This window comes from Harpia harpyja, chromosome Z (genome assembly GCF_026419915.1).
Source record: "Harpia harpyja isolate bHarHar1 chromosome Z, bHarHar1 primary haplotype, whole genome shotgun sequence".
In the NCBI taxonomy this organism is placed as follows: Eukaryota; Metazoa; Chordata; class Aves; order Accipitriformes; family Accipitridae; genus Harpia; species Harpia harpyja.
Genome location: NC_068969.1, coordinates 34,939,228 through 34,958,365, shown reverse-complemented (window position 1 = coordinate 34,958,365; position 19,138 = coordinate 34,939,228). Strand labels below are relative to the sequence as shown.

At 38.8% G+C, this 19,138-nt stretch overlaps 1 protein-coding gene across 11 annotated transcripts in view; it reads right to left on the bottom strand.

Moving 5' to 3' along the window:
- Window positions 1-3,716: 3,716 nt before the first annotated feature.
- The window catches only part of SSBP2 (single stranded DNA binding protein 2), a 195,313-nt gene continuing 179,891 nt past the window's right edge, over window positions 3,717-19,138 (bottom strand). For all 11 annotated transcript variants that reach the window (XM_052776720.1, XM_052776711.1, XM_052776718.1 and 8 more), the window contains one exon: window positions 3,717-17,206. In XM_052776720.1, coding sequence (XP_052632680.1) covers window positions 17,177-17,206 — 30 coding nt within the window. In that variant the 3' untranslated portion in view covers window positions 3,717-17,176. The remainder of the gene's footprint in view (window positions 17,207-19,138) is intronic.

The window sequence follows — 19,138 nt, the reverse complement described above, 5'->3', positions numbered from 1 at the left end:
TTTGGCGCGCGCATCGCCACTGAAATATTTATAATCTGGCCCAGACTTAAACTGTTTTTTTTTTTTCCTGTTTTTTTTTTTCAAGTCTTTCTCTCTCGTGTTGTCACCAACTTGACAGCCCAGCAGATGGGCCCAGGGAAGACACATTCCCACCTCCAGACGCTGGTGAGCCAGGTAGGAAGGTACCGCGGCCTGGTGAACCGTCGTCACTGCTGGTACGGACATTTTGACACCTGCCTCGGTGCTCGCGGCCCCCGTCATGTATTCCTGCAGGAGTTAACAACTGGAGACCCCACAGAGGGCTCCTCCTCTTACCTCCTCATCCTCACATGGCTGGTAAGGTACTGCAGGTTATTGCTGCGCCTGCAAACTACAAAAATATAAGAAGTCATGAGGAAAAGTAGTGCAATCGCTTTTGAATCGGTCAGGAAGGCCACCGTTTGACTATTATCATGGTTATAACCAGTGTTATTAGTATTGAAGGCTCAACCACATGAAGAGGGTGGTTTGGAGATGCTCACCGGCTGGGCTTGCCAGCTGTTAAGGCAGGGCTGGTCAGTGGAGCAGACGTGTTGCTTCAAGGCAGCAGAGTGTATAACCTGTAAGTGGTCTTTAAGGAAAGACTGCAAAGCTTGTGTCTGACTCTGTGCTATTTCCCCCCCGCTGGGTATTGTAAATAGCATGGTTTTCAATAGAGCAGCAAGACTTTGTTTTCTGCAGCCTTTCCTCTTTATCATTTAGCCACAACTTGTTACCCACAATGACAGGCTTCCCATGTTTATTACAAACATACAGAAATGAATTTAAACCGTGAATGGTTGTTCATTTAAAGTTAAAGATCCAGCTTTAACCCATAACAGCCAGGAAAATTTGAATTTTAACCAACCTGCCTCACCAAGATAGAGTTTCTCAGTGCAGTGGGGATTTTCTTCCCACATGGTCTGTTACTATCATTGCACTATAGCAAGATCTCTGTTTCTTTGTCACATACTCTTTTAGCAAGCAACAGAATGGCTGTACCATCACACTAGTTACATTCCAGAGGATACTGGCTCTGAAAAATCAGCATGCTGTGCTATTCCCTAGATTTATTTCTATTCTGTTGCTTCAGAAAAAAAGTTTGTACCGATTTCTCTTTCCTTCTTTGATTGGCTTCTGTGAAGGAAAGAAACAGACTCTCTTGGAAGTGGCAGTGGCATACCTCAGCCTTGCTACCTGAACAGAGTTTGTAAACAGTATACAGCCAGTATTTTCTCCTTCCTCTTCTGCTCAATCCAGATGACAAAAACTCAGGTATCAACTTCTCACAGCATGGATCCTGGATCTCAGAAGGAAGAGTCTTTAAACAGAACATTTTTCTATTTAAAAAAAACAACTTGTGTTTTGCCTGCCTAGGCCAGTTATTTGTAAATTTGTTTTCAGGTTTACCTTGTCATGCTCATTGACCAGGCTTTCTCTAACATAATGCTTATTTGTTGTTCTTTCAGAGGTAGCTTCCACCTCCATTTAACATAGTCCCAGCGATCAGGTGTTTGGCCCATGATATAGCTGTTGTCTGCTGTGAGATAGGAGCTACAAAGCTGTTCATATCACAGAGAGGTAAAAGTAAAATCTAAATCTGCTCAGATCTAAAACTTTCTGAAGTCTGTAAAGGAGTACATGCTTGGGGCGAGTGGTCAGCAGACCTCTCAGGCTGCGTGGAGGAGTTTTAGAGAAACAGAAAAGGTAACTTCTCTCATTTCTGTTGGGGTAAGGCAAAGCTGATATTTGAAAAACACACCTCAGAGCTGTACGTACCTTTTGATTTCTAAGGGAAGGATGTAATTCCAAATATGTCCATTAGAAGTAGGAGCTGCCCTTCAAGAACAGGAATGGCCACCCAGGATCCAAATAAGCAATGCACATGGATTCCACTGCTATGGACACTTGGCAGACACACCTGGACAGTGAGGTGAGGGAACTCGCAGCCTAAAATGCCCTTTTCCCAAATAAGCCTCTGCTTTTGTAAGCTGCATTTCTCCTGCTCTCCAGCTCTTCTTGTTGGACCCTGTTTGCTGAGGTAAGACTTGAATGTGTGTCTTCCAGTTGGCTTCAGCAACTCCTTTCTCTGCAGTCCCTTATACTCCTTTAGCTTCTTACACAGTCTCCATTGGAGTAACTGAGTATTTTATAGCCTTCAGTGTATTTGACCTCACAAAATACCTGCAAGGTCAGTATTGTTTTCCTTTCACAGCTGAAACATATAGAGAAATTAAGTTACTGGCCCAAGTTCACAGAGGAGATCTGTGCTTTTCAATGGTTTCCCAGCTGAAAAGTACTTCTTGTGGCACAGTAGCCTATACCGGCACCTCTGGCATCACCACCAGATGAAGGTAGCTGGACCAACACTACGTGGCTAAGGCAGTCTCTGGGAAGGATCTTTGTGAACCACTGTGCCCACTGTGGCAAGGAACAAATGGTCAAATGCAGATGGAGGATGCCTTACATCCAAACCCATACACCACTCAGTCTCCAACTTTGGTGAAATTGTTCTTTTGAAATGAGAACTGCTGGTGAATTAAGAGTACACTCAACTTTAAAAGTTTGGTTACCTGACTAAGAAATTGACTTCCCTTCAGAACTGTTGCTTGCTAATGCAGTTTCTAAAAGTTTTTGTCAATAAATGATTTGCACTTAATGGCTTGAGGCTTGTCCTGCTGAAGTGAAATAGTAAAAACAACAACAGGTGCAGTACTGTTTTAAATACATTTACAAAGAAAAAACAGAATGGATATTAGGTTATCATCTCCTAATAACATGCATTTGTAATTGAAGCAATGTAACTGAAAAAGCTTTGTGCAGCACAATAGCGTGTCTCACAAGAACTGTGAAGAACAGTGCAATTGCACAGTACAATGCCTGTAGAGGAATTGTGCCAGAAGAGGTGAGGCATTTTATTAATAAAAGATGAGCTCAGTATTAGATGTGAATAAATCTTCTGTAAAGTAAAGCCATTAGAGCTAGCAAGAAGTACTATTCAATCATACGGCACATAGACAGCTAGCAGCCCACTCAACTAATAGCATAACTGCTCCAGACCTGCATTTCATCCAAGTTAGAATTTATTCTGAGAAATGGTATAGAACAACAGGGTAGCAAAGGAGGTCTGATGAAGAACCAAAATTCCACAGAAGCCTGTCACCTAGAATTGGTTTTTGGCTTTCTACCAAAATTCCTTCTGTATTTAAACAGATGTATGCACAACTGGAGAGCGTTAGCATTCCTTGGAAAATAACAGACCAATGTGATAATCGTGACATCATTAACACCTTCACAAATCTCTTCTTACCAATGCAGTCAGCAGCTCTAGGACACACCTCCAAAATGGATCTTTTTGGTAATGTTTTAAATACAGATGTCAGTTACTGCAGTAAATCAACTACAATATATAGCTGTGCATCTCTGTAGACTGCATACTTCTATATTCTTAAGACAAATGTATTACTGCCTGAAGTTATAAATGTTTTAAGAGATTCATAGGTTTCTTTCATAACCCTAGTTATTAATGAAAAAAAGGGTTTTTTTTTGACACAGCTTGTGAAAATACAACTACTTCTTGTAAAATGAAACTTTATTCTAAAATGTATCCAAAATTGCAAGACACAAGCACCATTAAACAGATAAATAGACATATATTTATGTACAGAGAGCATCAAAACACAAAACAATTGTTAATATAATTCTTATACCATTTTAATGAGTATCCATCAATAAAACTTTACAATTTAAAGAAGACTTTTCAGTTCCAAAACAGTTGTAAAATCATATGTATAAATTATGTTTACTACAATTCCAATAACAGAGGCAAAGTAAAATACAAAAATAATAATCAATACTGCAAATTCAAATACAAAACCCAAAGTAATGCTGCACAGGTACATATGTACACTGGATGAATTCATGCAGCTAGGCAGTGCAACAAATTAACTGCTGAGTTTTAACTTATCACAAAATGGAACAACCATGTCAGCAAACAGAAGAAAATATATTTTTGTAATAAATCATAGTGCATTTTGAAGTTATACTTTATAAAATGACTGTTGAGTGATATACTTCTAAAATTCCCCATGTGATCTGAGATTCCCCAACTCCTCTCCTGCAAAATAAAATACAAATGACAAAGGCTAAAAAACCCACTGTAGTACAGAGTCTGATGTACTGGTACCATCTTGATTTTTTTTATTCTTGGTGTCAGACTTGCTTGCAATGTCCATGTCCACAGGGACATGCCTTACTCCTTGCTACTGAAAGTAAATCTTTCACGCTCCAATGCTATCTCCATAAACTGAATCTCACACGATGATTAAACTGCACTGGTTTAAAGAGACACAGCTGAGCCTTGAAAAAAGAACTCTGAAATCCCTATGAAGTACAGAGAAAGAGTAAAACAAGAGGACAGAGAGATCTCATTATTCCTGAAGCTCCTATCTGTAATTGCTTTAATTACATAAACACAGAATAACATAAGAGGCTTTTATGGCTTGGATGAAATTTCTGCTAATTTGCCGGGCAAGCGCAAAGCCCACATTTCTCCACAGGGCTTGCCTTTCACAGTGCAGAAGGCTACAGACTCTTTTGGTTGGTGAAAGGAAGCCTCAGGTAACTATACAGAAAAGTACTTCCGTGCTGAAAATGTATTAAAGAAACAAAGTCAAAACAGAACCTCTTGAAAACTGTGATTTCTTGTGTAGCTGTGATACTAAAACATGGCTGTTCACCTTTCAGTTGGTCGGTAGATCATGAACATGTAGACACAACTGAGGTTCATACCTCATCAAATATTACTGGTTGTGCCAAAATTAGATGAGATACAATTACACAGTCTGACACCTTTTTTTTCTTAAAATCTCAAGTGATAAGCACGCTCAGTGTTTTCACTAGGAAGTTACTGCTAAAATGCTACATTTTTTTGCTGAGAAGACAATTTACAGCAGCCTGTAAACTACTGAAGAGTTGCTCCCTGCATCCTTTGTGCTTCCAAAACCCCCTTTCAAGCCATCACTAACTTTCAAGTTAATGGGAGTTTTGAGCAAAAAAGGGATGCAGAAAAACACCTGTATTGGGTAAACAATGTAGCAATTTATACAGCAGCATTTCTAAATTTCCAACATGCAAGCACGCGTAGAGAGAAGCTAAGAGACAGCATGCACTGCAGTGATATGTCATTGTGCTTATGTCTGGTGAGAATACTATGGCATTTTCACCAGGGAAAACATAAACGTTATCCCCAGAAGACTCAAATAGCCAGTACTAATGAAGCCATCAGCTACTATGTAGTAAAGAACACCCCAAAAGAGGGAAGAAGTTTGTCTGCTCATAGCTTATAGATACTGAAGCTGAAGAGTATTACAAAGGCACAACACAAGCCTATATTTCTTATAAATTATATATATTCATATATTTTTGCTTATACCACCTCAAGATACTGAATGGCAAAATAATAACTGAAGATACAAATGCTGATTGAAAGTTAAGCACTAAAAATAAATGATTGCTGGAGAAGATAGCTCATTACTTGCTACATTTCTAGCCTTCCTGGGTGGTGAGCTTGTCCATCTTTGTTCCATTGGCTGACAATACCTATCAAGATATTCAAGAACATGGTGATCCACTAAGAAAACTGGAAGAGTGTCAGACAACAGAGAGAATGGCTTTATGCATCTGAAAAGTTGTCAGTAGGTGGCTACCACCGCAACTGTTTTACCTTTGGCCCAGAATTCACAGAGAACACAGAAACAGTAACTGGAAATTCATACCCTTTTTCATGCAGAGATGAGGCTAAGATAATCTGTGAAGATAATGTTTTGGTTAAGTTCAGCACTCAAAATATTGAGAGGCAGAGCAGGGACTGTACTAGCATATCATAAAAAACGATTCTCAATTTTTCTATTCATAGGTACATGAGATGCATATCATTTTCTACACTGAATGACTCACAACTTGGGAAACACAGCAAATGTATCAATACCACTCCTGTTAAACTCACAAAAAAACTACACCCACTTTTGTGTGATGAAGTTACATGGCAAATTTGGAGGCAGCTGCTGTCTCAGGCCCAGCTGTGAGAATGTGGACACTTCATGAAGGTGAAAAGGTGCAAGTTACAACATTCGTATTTTTAAACAGCTGTTCCTCAGCTCACAACAAGAATTGGTACAACTCCTGTTATGATTTCGTACCAGCAGTTAATGAAGAATCACAACAAGCTGAACTAGAATAAGGTAGGTGTATGGTGCAAGCCTGAGGTGGAACCTGCTATAAATGGGTTTTGCTAAGCTGCAGTAACACTAGTCTGCAAAGATCTGGTCCATCCAAAACTGGATACTTTCCTCATCTCCAAACCAGCATGTGAAATCATAATTTCCCACAAGTTTACCAAAAAACCCACCCCATAAACTGTCATTACTACCTGTATTCTCACAAGCCTGAATTAGGAGCTCCTAGATCTATTCCTTAAAACTCTCTGGAAAGCGATCTTTAGCCATCCCTAGAACGTATGAACATAAATACCTTAGTTACAACCTCACAGCTGAATTTAAAAGCAGCATATGCTATTGCTGGTGTTGATTGATCTATGCAATGGTTTCTTCATGTGTTGCATTCAATGAATGAATCAGTGCAGGGAAAGAGTGAGAGAGCCCACATAACAAATAAAGGTGAGGATTTCTAGGCAGGTGTAAACCTTCTAGAAATGTTCAAACAAGATAGTTGAAGTTACACCTGTTTATAAAAAAATAAAGACAAAGAAAATAGCAAATATGGGGCAGAAATTTCATGTTTGAGATTGAAGGATTCAGAAACTCATTTGGAAGCCACTCAGATTCAGGTTCGTAGGAGCTGCGTTATTCTTGCCCATACCAGGCTCAAATAAGTACACTTCTGTGTACAGGGATGTGAAGCTAAATATAAACCCTTGGATTTATTCCACCTAATTGTATGCCTTTAAAAGCATGCAGGATTCATCAGTGGAGAGGGCAATTGATGCCATAATACAATCTTCCAGAAGCATCCCCTCTTCTGTCCCTCCTCCGACTTACAGAAAAGTTACACATAAGGTCCGGAGAAGTCTGCAGTTGGAGTGGTTACTCATCCTAACACAACACTCCCACACCTCCCTGTATTTATGATGCTGTGGCAATTTTGTATCGCCATGCTTTTGAACTCTTTCAGCATGGCATGGATTGACTCTTTGCAGTAGCTGTCAATAATGAAAATGAAGCACACACTGAGGAGAAATACAGCTGTTCTGAAACACACAAACTTTGTGAGACCCCCAATACTATCAATATGAATGCTTAAGGTCGGAGGCAGTATCAAGTTTTGCATGTATTTCCTACATTAGTATTTATATTGACAAATTTTATTCCTGCTGGTTTGGAAAATTACTGAGGGTTTCTTTACTTCCAGAGACTGAGTTTGAACATTAGTTTCATTTATAATGTTGAAAGTCATTCTTTTGTCTAAAACACACCTGCCTAATTGTTTAAACGTGACCTGCAAATACTTGGGATTAAGGGATTGTGACTGACCTGTTGTTCTCTGTAAAGGGCTGCGGTAATCTGTAGAAACATTTTTTGACCTTAGAAATATAGGGAATTTATCTATGGATTGGCTTGAAAGTGTGAGGAACATTTATGGCGAGTACTCAAAGCCTTACATGAAAGGGTGAAGGTGTGAAGTCGCTAACAAAGACTGCCTTTATTCAAAAGATTAAGCTAGTCATTTAAACTATCAATAAAACCAAATAAAACAGAACTTAAAATAATCCATAAGAATCCCCTTCAACTTTCCCAGCTTTTTCACTTTTCTCATCATCATCTTTTCGTCTAGACAGGACAGGAATTTTTGATGTCAGAAACCAGCAAAGAACACACACACATTTGCAGGGCTTTGCTGTACATCATAAAATACTAATAAAAAAGAAGCCAGAGTCCAAGAATTCAGATTATTTTTCTCTCTCAATAAACAGACAAAAAATTAAATTCTCCTTAAAACATTGCCTCATGTAAACTCTGTGTTAGCTGGGGACAAGGGCACAATACGGAGGCAGTATTTTACCCCCTGCATACCCTTAGAGGTGGGTTTCTGTCCTGGCACCAATGCAGTTTTTCAGAAAAAAAAAACCAAACCAAACAAAAAACACCAGAGGAAAAGCTAGTATGTCTTTGCTCACTTAGCGCAAGGAAGCATGCAGGCTGGCGCGTCTCTCTGCGACAGTCTCCCAAGGTCCTGTAGGTGCCTTGGCTGGGGGACAGCAAGAGGAGAGACTTCCTTTCCACTGCACAGGGTCTGATCTCCCAGGCTTGCAGGTGCCTGCAGTTGGAAAGCGAACACTGCGTAGCCGGCACAGAGCCACGAAATGTGCTAACCTGCAGCTGCCTGTTGTCTGCTAAAATCCAACCCCAAGCTCTCAAAAAGGATATGAACTGGGTCGAATTCTCTTATGTTATATTTAATATTCCTCTAAATGGCTTATATATCTGCTGTTTGAAATAAATTCTGAAACCACTAAGCGTGCTTAACAAAGCTTTAACTATATGTGAACAGCAAGTTTTGATAACAGAACAAGTACTGTTGTAGTATATAATACACAAGGCTGTACAATCAAAAGCCACCTCTTGCTTCAAAACAAGAATTTACAGTAGTAAGCAATGGTGACAAGGTTTCTTACACATAACCTACAGGAATTTACAGAATATGCATGGATCACTGAGGTTATAATGCCAGCAGTAGACTACACAGAGTATCTTGTGCAATGTGAACAAAGTTGACAATAGTTTAGCAATGCTTTAAGTAATTCACATAAATATGCTGACCCACCAGCTATTAAATCTTCCTCCTCTTCCCACCAGAAACAAGTGTTTGCCAGATGCATGTACAGCAGTCCATAAAAAAGTTTGGTTTTGTGGTTTTAGGCAAACATGCACAAAATAGATGCACCACAACATTTTTGCCAGGGGATACTTGCCACAAAAAAAGCCGTGAAAATTGGTCTCTAAGCATAAACAGCATTTTGATTCACACTTCTCAAATAGCCACTACAAGGCTAAAAAAGTTTTTTGTATGGATGCTTTTTGTCCTGGAAAAAAAAAAATTTACTTGATTCTCAACTAACAGAAAGCTCCAGCTTCCACTTTACTCATGCCACTCTTCCATGTCTGTATTTCAGCCCTTGTTTAGGAACTTGTATTCTCTTCCTTAATCATCAATGTAAATGTAAATCAAATCAAAACTAGGAGTTAATCAGAAAAATGAAAATACACTGGGGAACAGCTTATACCTGCTTTTGAACGTCATGTTTATACATAATTTAGCAAACACTGCTTTTCTTTCCCACTAAACTGTTGGACATGCTCTGTGCTCCTGTTAGAGATGGACTTTGACGTCCGCTGGAAGGGCACCTGCACTTTGCTCACCTGTAACTAAAGGTGTGGCCCATCGATATTGCAGCCCCTGGTCCACAACCTGCCTAGATCAAGAAAGCCAACCTCTCTGCTGGGGATTACAGACTCTGCAGGATGCACCTCTGCATTAAAAAAGAGAGCAGCTACTGAATCCTAGCTACCACTTTTGCTGCTCACAAGCTTGTTATCAGCAACACACTTTTCAAACTCTCCTAGTAAATTATAGCTTTAGTAAATTTCTACTTCAATTAAATACGCTCTGTTTGGATTTTATTTTCCTCCAATCTGCATGGCAAACATCAGCTTCTGTTTCAAGCTGTTTTATGTCATTGTTAGAGTTCATCTCACCTAATGCATGAGTCTGTGAGATGCTAACTTTCTTAATCTCGAACAGTACGAGCTCTCAGGATATTGCACTGCCACTCCTTATTTGTTGTTACACTCGGTGTCTCCAATGAAAGAAACTCTCTACAGTAGGGCTCTAGTTACAGATGGGAACAACTTTCTGTATGTTTATTGGGCAAATTGTTCTTATTTTTGTGCAAAGATCTGGCATGGTACATTTATTGGGAAAATCCAAATGAGAGAGAAAAAACATGAAGGTTAAACAACAAAAATAAAGCCTACAAATATCCAGTTCATCCAGTTGATAATTTGGCTCCTCAAGGATCGGAGCAGTTGTTCCATAGCAATAATTCTTCACATCAAAAGCGATTACTGATGATTTCACTCTACAGGGACAAACATAGGTTTGGTCATGGTTATTGTTATAATTCCCTCCTAATCTGAGGAACTGTATATATGTGTCTGTAACAGACCAAACTTATAAATTGTATGGTCTATTTCCTAGTACACCTAGGTTATTAAGAAAATGCATCACTTTTCAAAATCCCCATGTTTTGTGCTGATTCCCTATGAAAACTGGTGCTAAACTGCCAGAATTTTCTTAGCAAAATTAAGCTTCTTGTCTTGGCATTGTAAAATCTTAAGGGAGCCTTATACCTAACTGCAAGAAGACTTGTACAAGTTTTCAAGAGAACAGCGAGGTAGCATATGAATACCTTGTTTCTGAGTGCACACCTGGTGGATATATTATCCAGTCCTTAATTACCAGACCCTGTGAACAAGCCTGCTTGACCACTCGGTTACTCTTCTGAGAGATAAAACCACAGAACCCTGCACAGCTAAGGGGCACCCTGAATCATCCATGAGATACAGTGAAAACACAGAATAGACAAATGAAATGACTATATGTGAATTAGGCTATTACAAAGTCGTACAGATCAGATATTAGGCAATCCACTTTTGGGGGTGTGGAAGGAGCTTTCAACATAAAGTCCAGCTGTATTATTCATAGCAACTAGGTAGTACATTTTGTTTGATGCAATTTCCCCCAAACCACGTCTTTCAGCAAATATTTATGATGCTGAATTCGAATAAATAAATAAAAAAAGGTAATTTGTTTTCTCAGTTTCTTTTGCACATTGAAATTAAATAGTGGCTAGAAAGTGACCATTTCAAATTATAACTGAAAATTGCATTTTTATTAAATGTGAAAACAGGTACCCAAGAAAACCTTTATACATTTTTATGGCAAGTTTTCCCATTACATGAGAGGCTTTCTTACACATTTTAAGCTTAAATGAAGAACAGTGACCAAACAGAAGTTTGGAATAAAATTGCAAAGCTGTTAGCTATGTTGAGGGAAACTATGGCTGCACAACTGAAAACAAGATGGAAGGACAAGTTCACAAAAACAGCTCACGTAGTGAAAAATGCTCTAATAAAATAAGAAACAGAAGAAAGCCAAATCTGTTCCACATATCAGTACTAGATAAATAAACATGCTCCTGCATTGGTAAAATCTTTAAAATAATGTCTGCTTAGGGAAGACCTAATTTGAGCTTCTAGACTGTCCATGCTCAAGCATGGTTTTAGCATATTAGCAGTCCCACTTTCCTGAAGGATACTACTTGTATTCTTAAATCTGTTTAAATTTAACTACGTGCAGGCTTAATTTCAAACAGATGCAAATGTGTTTGCAGGATCAGAGTTTTAATGTGCTGAGTAGGTGATCCATTTATTTTCTCTAAATTCGTTACTGTAATTTGTTTCCAGGATAACACCACTGGCAGACAATTTGCATGCATGCACTCAAAGCAGTATTTTAGGTAAGGACTTTTTTCTTGTTTTTCAGGCTGAAACATCATTTTGGTAATTTCACCAGATCCTCTGTTTATATATCTCATTTTACGTATCTGACAAATAATGTCACACCTCAGATAAATTATATATTTCACCCAGATCAAGGTGAAATCCTACTAAAAAAATTACCTTATGTGAGGTGTGTCATCAAAATTTGAGCAGGACAGCTGGCATCAGCAGCAGCTTACAGGACCGAGCCAATAATGTCTGGAAAGTAGAGGAAGCTGCATACACTAAAATTTAAATCTAACTCATTTATCTCTGAGTGTACTGATTTTTTATAGTTGTTTCATATCATTAAATCCTGAATTAGATCCTTAGTGTGATCAGTTTGAAGAGAAATGAGCTGTCACTGATGAAAGAGTTTCTTGGGGTTTATTTGAAAGATGCTATTTGTCAGGATTCCCATCCTTAGGGCCCAACCAAACCCAAGTGTGTCTGGGACAAGAGCCATGGTTATATGATCACTTACAGTGAATTAAAGAAAAATAAATTTACCTGTACTGATCATTTTTTTTTTTTACATCATTAAGCTCTATTTTACATTCTCCAAATGCAAACGTGTAGGGTCAAATATTGAAGAATCCAGTCCATATTTAGCAACCACAACAGCAACAAAGAATCAGAGCTGACTAGGAACAGGAGATAACACTTACAAATAGTGAACTGATCTGAGATACAGAAATCAGTGCAACATGTATCAGCTGAAAATTCGTTTTGACTGGTAAAGGGAAAAAAATAATAAAATGTTCAACAGTGAATATTCTAACAGCTGGTCCCTCATTAAATCACCCATATAATTCCAAATCATCGTTACATGCAGTATTTCATTTGCTAGCCACAGAACAGGGGAAAATTCAAATGATTTTTAGCCATTTGAAGAAGCTGCCCTTCTGACACATGAATTGCTATCCATGAAGAAGCAAGATTCTGTTAAATTCCTCCTAATTTGAATTATTTAAAATAAATAATTAGCCTATGTATTTCTTGTTGCGTATTCCCATTCCAAGGGAAAGCAACAGCTGGATGCCCTGGGACATGGGGCGTTTAATCCTATATTAAGGGGAGCTGGCTGGTAAGTCTGAAAGCTGTTACTGTCTCTGAGTCTGGGCTCTGCAACCAGAAGGCTTCCAAATAAAAAATGGTAAGTGTGGCCTCAGCCACAGACTGATGGATGACCCTCTGTTCTGGGGGCTGTCACTCTGAGATGCCCCTGAGTCAAGCTGAGGCACATCCATGCCACTGGGCAGCACACAGCGTGCCAAAGACTCAACTCAAGGTTACTGCCATGTTTTTTACATGCACCAAACTCACTCTACAGTGGAGGAGGGGAACATGGAATGCAGCTGCAGTTCGTCCTCATGCTCAGGCAATTAAGAAAATAATGCAACCCATACGTGCAAATATCGAGGTATTTTTTTAACGCACATGTCAGGTCACATGCTTTACATGTGATTCATACAGCTTCCTCCTTGCCCTACACCCTGTTGTTGCCTACACAAGACTTAGACATGGAGATAAAATCTGGGTGACATGGAGATAAAATCTGGTTACAAATACTCCTTTTCATAGGTTTATGCAGCAGGTAAAATACTGGTTTCACTGTGAAATTTACAACTGAATCCCAATTTCAGCTGATTTCTACAAGGGCAGAATATTTGCCAGAGTTCTCACAGCATGAAAGATCCATTAGTCCCTATTTCTGCTTCTCTAAGATTTCATCACTTCTGTTTTTAAAAAGTCTTACTTTAACCTTGCCTGAAAGACCCACTTACAGAATCACATCTATTTACTCCTGTATTAAAGAGAGAAAAGTATCTAAAAACCCAGTGTGGAAAAAATATACTGCACTGCTTAAAATAAAATTCCTCCCAGAGCCGGACAAGTTCTGCCATTATCAATAATGCTGTTGCATAAGGACTGATAAAAACAGCAGGGACATTACACACTGGTATCTAGTGCATTAGAAACATAAGCAGGAGTAAAAAGTCAGTGCTTGGAAATAGTTCTTTCCACATTAATACTCTACATATGATGAAAATCCTACAAGATTTTATAAGCAAAAGAAAGAAAACAAATGAACAAGCAAAAAGTGCAATGCATATTTAAAAAAAAAAAATCCGAAGGGATACTTACAATTTTTGAAGTTGAGTATTTGACACGTAAGATTGTTTTCTAATGGTACAGCTGCAGAACCTATGTATGGTTATTATCACCTGATCCTACCAGTGCACATGTAAATAACTTTACACATGTATGTAAGCACAGGGATATAAGCATTCCCTACAGAAAGCAAGATGATTAGGCTTCCTTATATCTGATTAAAATTCTAACTATAAGAGATACAGTGAGGAAGCAGATCTTCCAAATCTAAAATTTTGCAAGCTCACACACCTTTTATTCCACCGGTCTGTGGCACTATGTCAGTTACGAGAAGTGCTGGGCATACCTGGTAACTTGCAATGTCAGGGCACAGAATGACAGGCTATGAGAAGCAGGGCCTGATCCTGTTAATTTTGAAGCCAGGAATGTATTTACCAAGATTAATGCTGCAGGATCAATGCAACAATGTTTAATGATACAAATGTTTTGAAAAAGAAATGAAAAGGGAAACAAAGAAAGAAATAAACCTTTCTTGGCAGTAAGAAAAATTGTATAGAAGGGAGTTTGAAAGAACTACAGAAGAGAAATTATGTGTCTGAAAAGACGTTATGCTCTTGTATATAAATTAGGATAACATAGTTTATAATGATATTCAGTATGTGTTGGCAGTTCCATTTAAGGGGTTTCTTTGGACAGGTTTAATTTAATGGTCAGGCTTTCATCCTTAACAGGTGCCTACAAGCTAAAATACTGCAGATAATGCCAAATGCAGAAAGAAAAAAAAAAAAAATCAAGTCTCTGATTAATACTAAGTGCCAATTCTGCTTAATTTTGCCACGGTATGAAGCTTCAGTGGCGGCATGTCCTCTGCCTTGTAAGAGAGCCCTCAGTGGTGCCAGCACGGGCGGCTGTTGTGCGGTCCCTGGACACACTGCTTGCCTGCAGGGACCCCAGCTTGGCATGGGACGGTACAGGGGCTTCCCCAGGAGATACAGAACAGACCCCAGATGCACTCAACGGTTTAAGAGCCCACTCGAGGGCACACTTACCTGGTGCGTGAATGAATGGGCTTTGGCACTTGATGCACAGTCCAGACATGCCCATCTATCTTAGTCCAGCAGCAGTGACATCGTCTGACTGAAACTGGGCAGAAAAGGCTCCTGAAGACCTTTCTAGAAGGCTACCAAGGATAATATAGATGTCAAATGCAGGCTGCAAGGACACCTGGACTCTGCAGTGGTTATGGGAGAAGCTGGGGTGCACTGGGGACACAGCTACTGAAACCAGTGGTATTAGTGACAACAGCAAAGGGTCTGAGGAAATTAGATGTCATTTTGTGTTTTTCTAACTCGAATCAATAGTAGGGGCTTCCAGCATCTTTTGAGATAGCAACAAAGTGTTTTCCAAAGATAAGCAAATGAATGTCACCTTCATAATCACTGGGAATAAAGTCCACAAAACCATATAATGACTATCTAGTTTATATTTAAAATTAATCAGAGTAGGTATTATTACTAAAAAGTAATGCTATCAAAATCTTTGATACCTTAACGTAATTTTAAGCCTTCAAGAGTTCCACCTTTGAATAGCCCTAACAAGAGAGTAAAAAGTGTTACACCTTTTTATTTTCATACATTATATATATGTAATATATGTAAATAAAAATGATTTAGGAGATTGCAGTATTCCTTACACGTCCCATTATGTGCAGCTACCATCACAATGAGCACATTATATACACACACTTCTCCACCTCAAGTTCATGAAAAAAATCTCCTTGCAAGACTTCATGGACATACCACATCTCAGAACTGCTCCTTGTATGTAAGTGGCTCTTCTATATGTGAAGTCCAAGGAGTGGACTTAGCTTTTGGTCTGTGGCATGAATTTTTGTTCAGCCACTTTGTGCCCGCATTTGCTGATCATCAACCTTTTGATCATTACACAACTGAAAACTTTTTTGTGTTCTTGGGGGGGCTGGAAGTCATTAGGAACTAAATGTACCATAATCTTGGTTTTAGAGCTTTGCCTGAAGAGACATGGGATTGCTTCCGGAAGCATTTCCTTTAACACCATATGCCTTTTCTCCATTCTGTCCCCGGCTTCCATGTCTAATAGGCTGACCTCCTTATAAAATGGCCCAGACCTTTGTTCCTCTTTTGTTCGTGGCAAAAGGTAAGACCCTTGCAAGGCTAGTAGTCATAAAAAGTTCACTCCACCACTTTGGCTCAAAAAAAAAAAAAAGACCGTTTACTGGAAAGTTTTGGGGGAATTCATTCTGGTAGATGTGGTGAAAAATACACACCCAAGTAGCAGGGTGATCTGATTTTCTGAATGCGCTTGGGAAATACTGTTTATCATTAGGACCATGGATTGTTACAATTCGGTTAAGAATCACTGAAAATGGGAAACATAATAGTAAATTGTTAGAAAAGGTTTCGGTGATAAGGACTCTACTGTATTTCCACTAACTACCTCCCCTAGAGAAGATCATGCTAAATAGAAAACTCATTTCCAAGGGCAAGAGAAGCCCTGACACTTTATTGCTAGATTCTATACCAATTGGAGCTCACTTACAGTAACCTTATAGTACTCTATATAAACTGAGAAGCTTGTATCAAATTCAGGCTTCCATTTAAAATAGATATTGCAGATTTTAGGCTTCAATTAAAGAAGAAAAATAAACTTCAGTGCTTCTTTTTTTAGAGGCAAAGTATAAAAAAAAAATCACCAAACTAGGTGAAAATTATTAAATTTCTCCAAAAAATTAAGATGAGCTTTCTTCTATTTCTTGAGACAGTACAGTTTGTGATTCCTAGGGTAACTGGTATCAAACACAAGTTAATGAAAGCTCTTATAAGCAATTTTATTCCTATCCATAATGGCAGACATTTACAAAATCAGAAGAATTTATCATTTGAGTTCACCTTAAAAAATAACTTATAAAGCAGTGATATAAGCAACATAAAACAGTTCAGGAGGGGAGAGGGAAAGCAAATTTTAATAATTAAAATGTAAACGTGAAGAAAAAAAAAAAGATGGAATAAAAGTCCCTACTTCTCATTTCTACTTAAGATGTCATGGGATAATATTTTACAATGTCCTGTGGTTCTATATATGTATGTGTGTATTTCTATATCACACACACATACATATACATTAACCCACACATGTACATACACAGATAATTGTCTGCAGTTCCATCTTGGGCAGTTCTGTTATGCCACTCTTTACAGTTGTCTCAATCATGTTTGGGGCCCACTTTCTTGACAAAACAGGGGAGATGGTAGAAAAAAAATGGTGGGTCTGATTGTGTCTGAGATCCTTTTGTTAAACTGTACACTGGGACGAATAATTTTCTTCTGCAGTAGCTCTCTGAAGAGGGCCAACTCACTGTGGTCTTCATGGCGAGACTTGTTAACGGATCACACACTCATTGTCATGCTAGGGGAGTACTGAAAAAAGAGGAATCCACATTTTAACAACCATTTTTTTCCCCCAGGTAACTAAAACCACTTCTGGACCACAGCGATGAGTTCAAATGTCAACACGCTCTTTGAACTTCCTCCTACATTTGTACTGTAGCCTGTGCTAAGGCTGTAGTTCAACCTGTGGTATCATAACTTCTGTTACGCTTTTCTCATTATGCAAAAATACAGCTACTGCTGATAAAGCCAACTCCCTTGAAGACTGTTTTGGTGTTAGTGGTGTGATGAACCAATACTTCACTGATGCTTTCCACACCTTTTCCATGTCAATGTTGGCTGCTGGAGGGGGGTTAGCTAGGTGGGTGGCTAGCCTCAAGTAGACCAACTGCTTTCATGGTTAGCTGAACCACATAAATATTTTGGAGAGCTTTTTACTACTTTATGGGAAGAAAGGAGTAAAGATATGTATGACTGGAATTAAACAAGGCTTTTGGTCTGTATTATCCTGTATTATCAATTTTAGAAGGCAAGCTGAATCAAGGATCAATGGTCATTCTCCTTTATGTGAAACAAAAATTCAGTTACCACATTACATTATTATGTAACACAAATTGAACTGCAGCCCTTATACAAGCTATAGTTGCCCTGAAGTTAGCAGTACTTCATTACAATAACCAATGGGACGCCACAATGCCTAGAAGAAGTGCACATCTATATACCTAATTTGGTTTTAAATTTAAAATTGCGGACTGCAGAAACACTTAATTGGGCCTAAAATCTTCTAAGTAGAGGAAAATGTTAAAATGCAAGTATTACCATTATGAAAATGGATATAAGAAACAGAAAGATAAATTTGCCTTTGCAAAAAACATATAGGCAATAAAAATCCTGCCAAAGCTAGCATTTCAAGCTGGCCATTTCCAAGTATCCAAGCGTATTAGAAAAAGCACTTTGGATGGGTCTTCCCTGTCATGTAAACTACACAGAATGGACTACTTGGGTAAAGTCTGTTTTGTCCCTTGTCACGTCTCTGACGGTTTGTCTGCTTTAGGGCTTACTCCCATCATATCCTGCCAAGCACTCCCACAGTGGGCCAGCAAAGCTGGTAAGAACAAGCTTGTCTTTAGCCAAAGTCAGAGATCAGCTCAAATGCTTAAAGCAAGGCATCTGTTCAAGTGATTTCCTGTATCTGAGCCAAAGTACCTGGGTAATCACTTTGGACAAGGAATCAAAAGACGATCTAAATATGTTTGTGATTTTTAACTTATTATTAGCCACGAACTGTTCCCCATGCCCAGCGAAAACTCCTGGTGAACTGAACAGCAAATCTGCCTGAGAAAGGACCTCATAATAATGCCTACTCCAGGTAGCCAAGTAACGAAATACAAATCAGAAAGCAAGACAGTTACCAGGGACCTACAATGTGACTCATGTTAGAGAGGAACCGATACCTAGAAGTAGACTAGAATGAACATGGCATGTATAATGCACGCCTTGTAGGCATACATCTCATCTAAAACCTTGAGAAAACTGGGTCCCAGGTTCTTCCAGGTAGGAAAACAACATCTAAGAGCACCTAGAATCCCATAGGGGACTAAGAAAAATTATTTTCTTTTCAGTACAACTGATGTCCTTCTTTTCATGACCTTAGTTCAGTGAACTGGCCTGGCTGCTGATCACACTGCCTGCCCTCAGAACAAGCAACGTATGCCAAACTGAGAGTCGAGGATTACCATGACCAAGGATCACATTTAATGGAGGTTCTGTGGTTACTGGATTTTTGACAGATATTTAAACACCAGTATTTTTGGGTTGTACAAACCAATTTTCTCCAATACTCCACACAAGATGAACATGTGCCCTCTTTATGAAGACATGAAAAGGTAACATGCAGAAACTTCCTTTTTACTATTTAAAGAAGCAAGCCCCCAAAAACCCAAAATCTGATTCCCGTGAAAT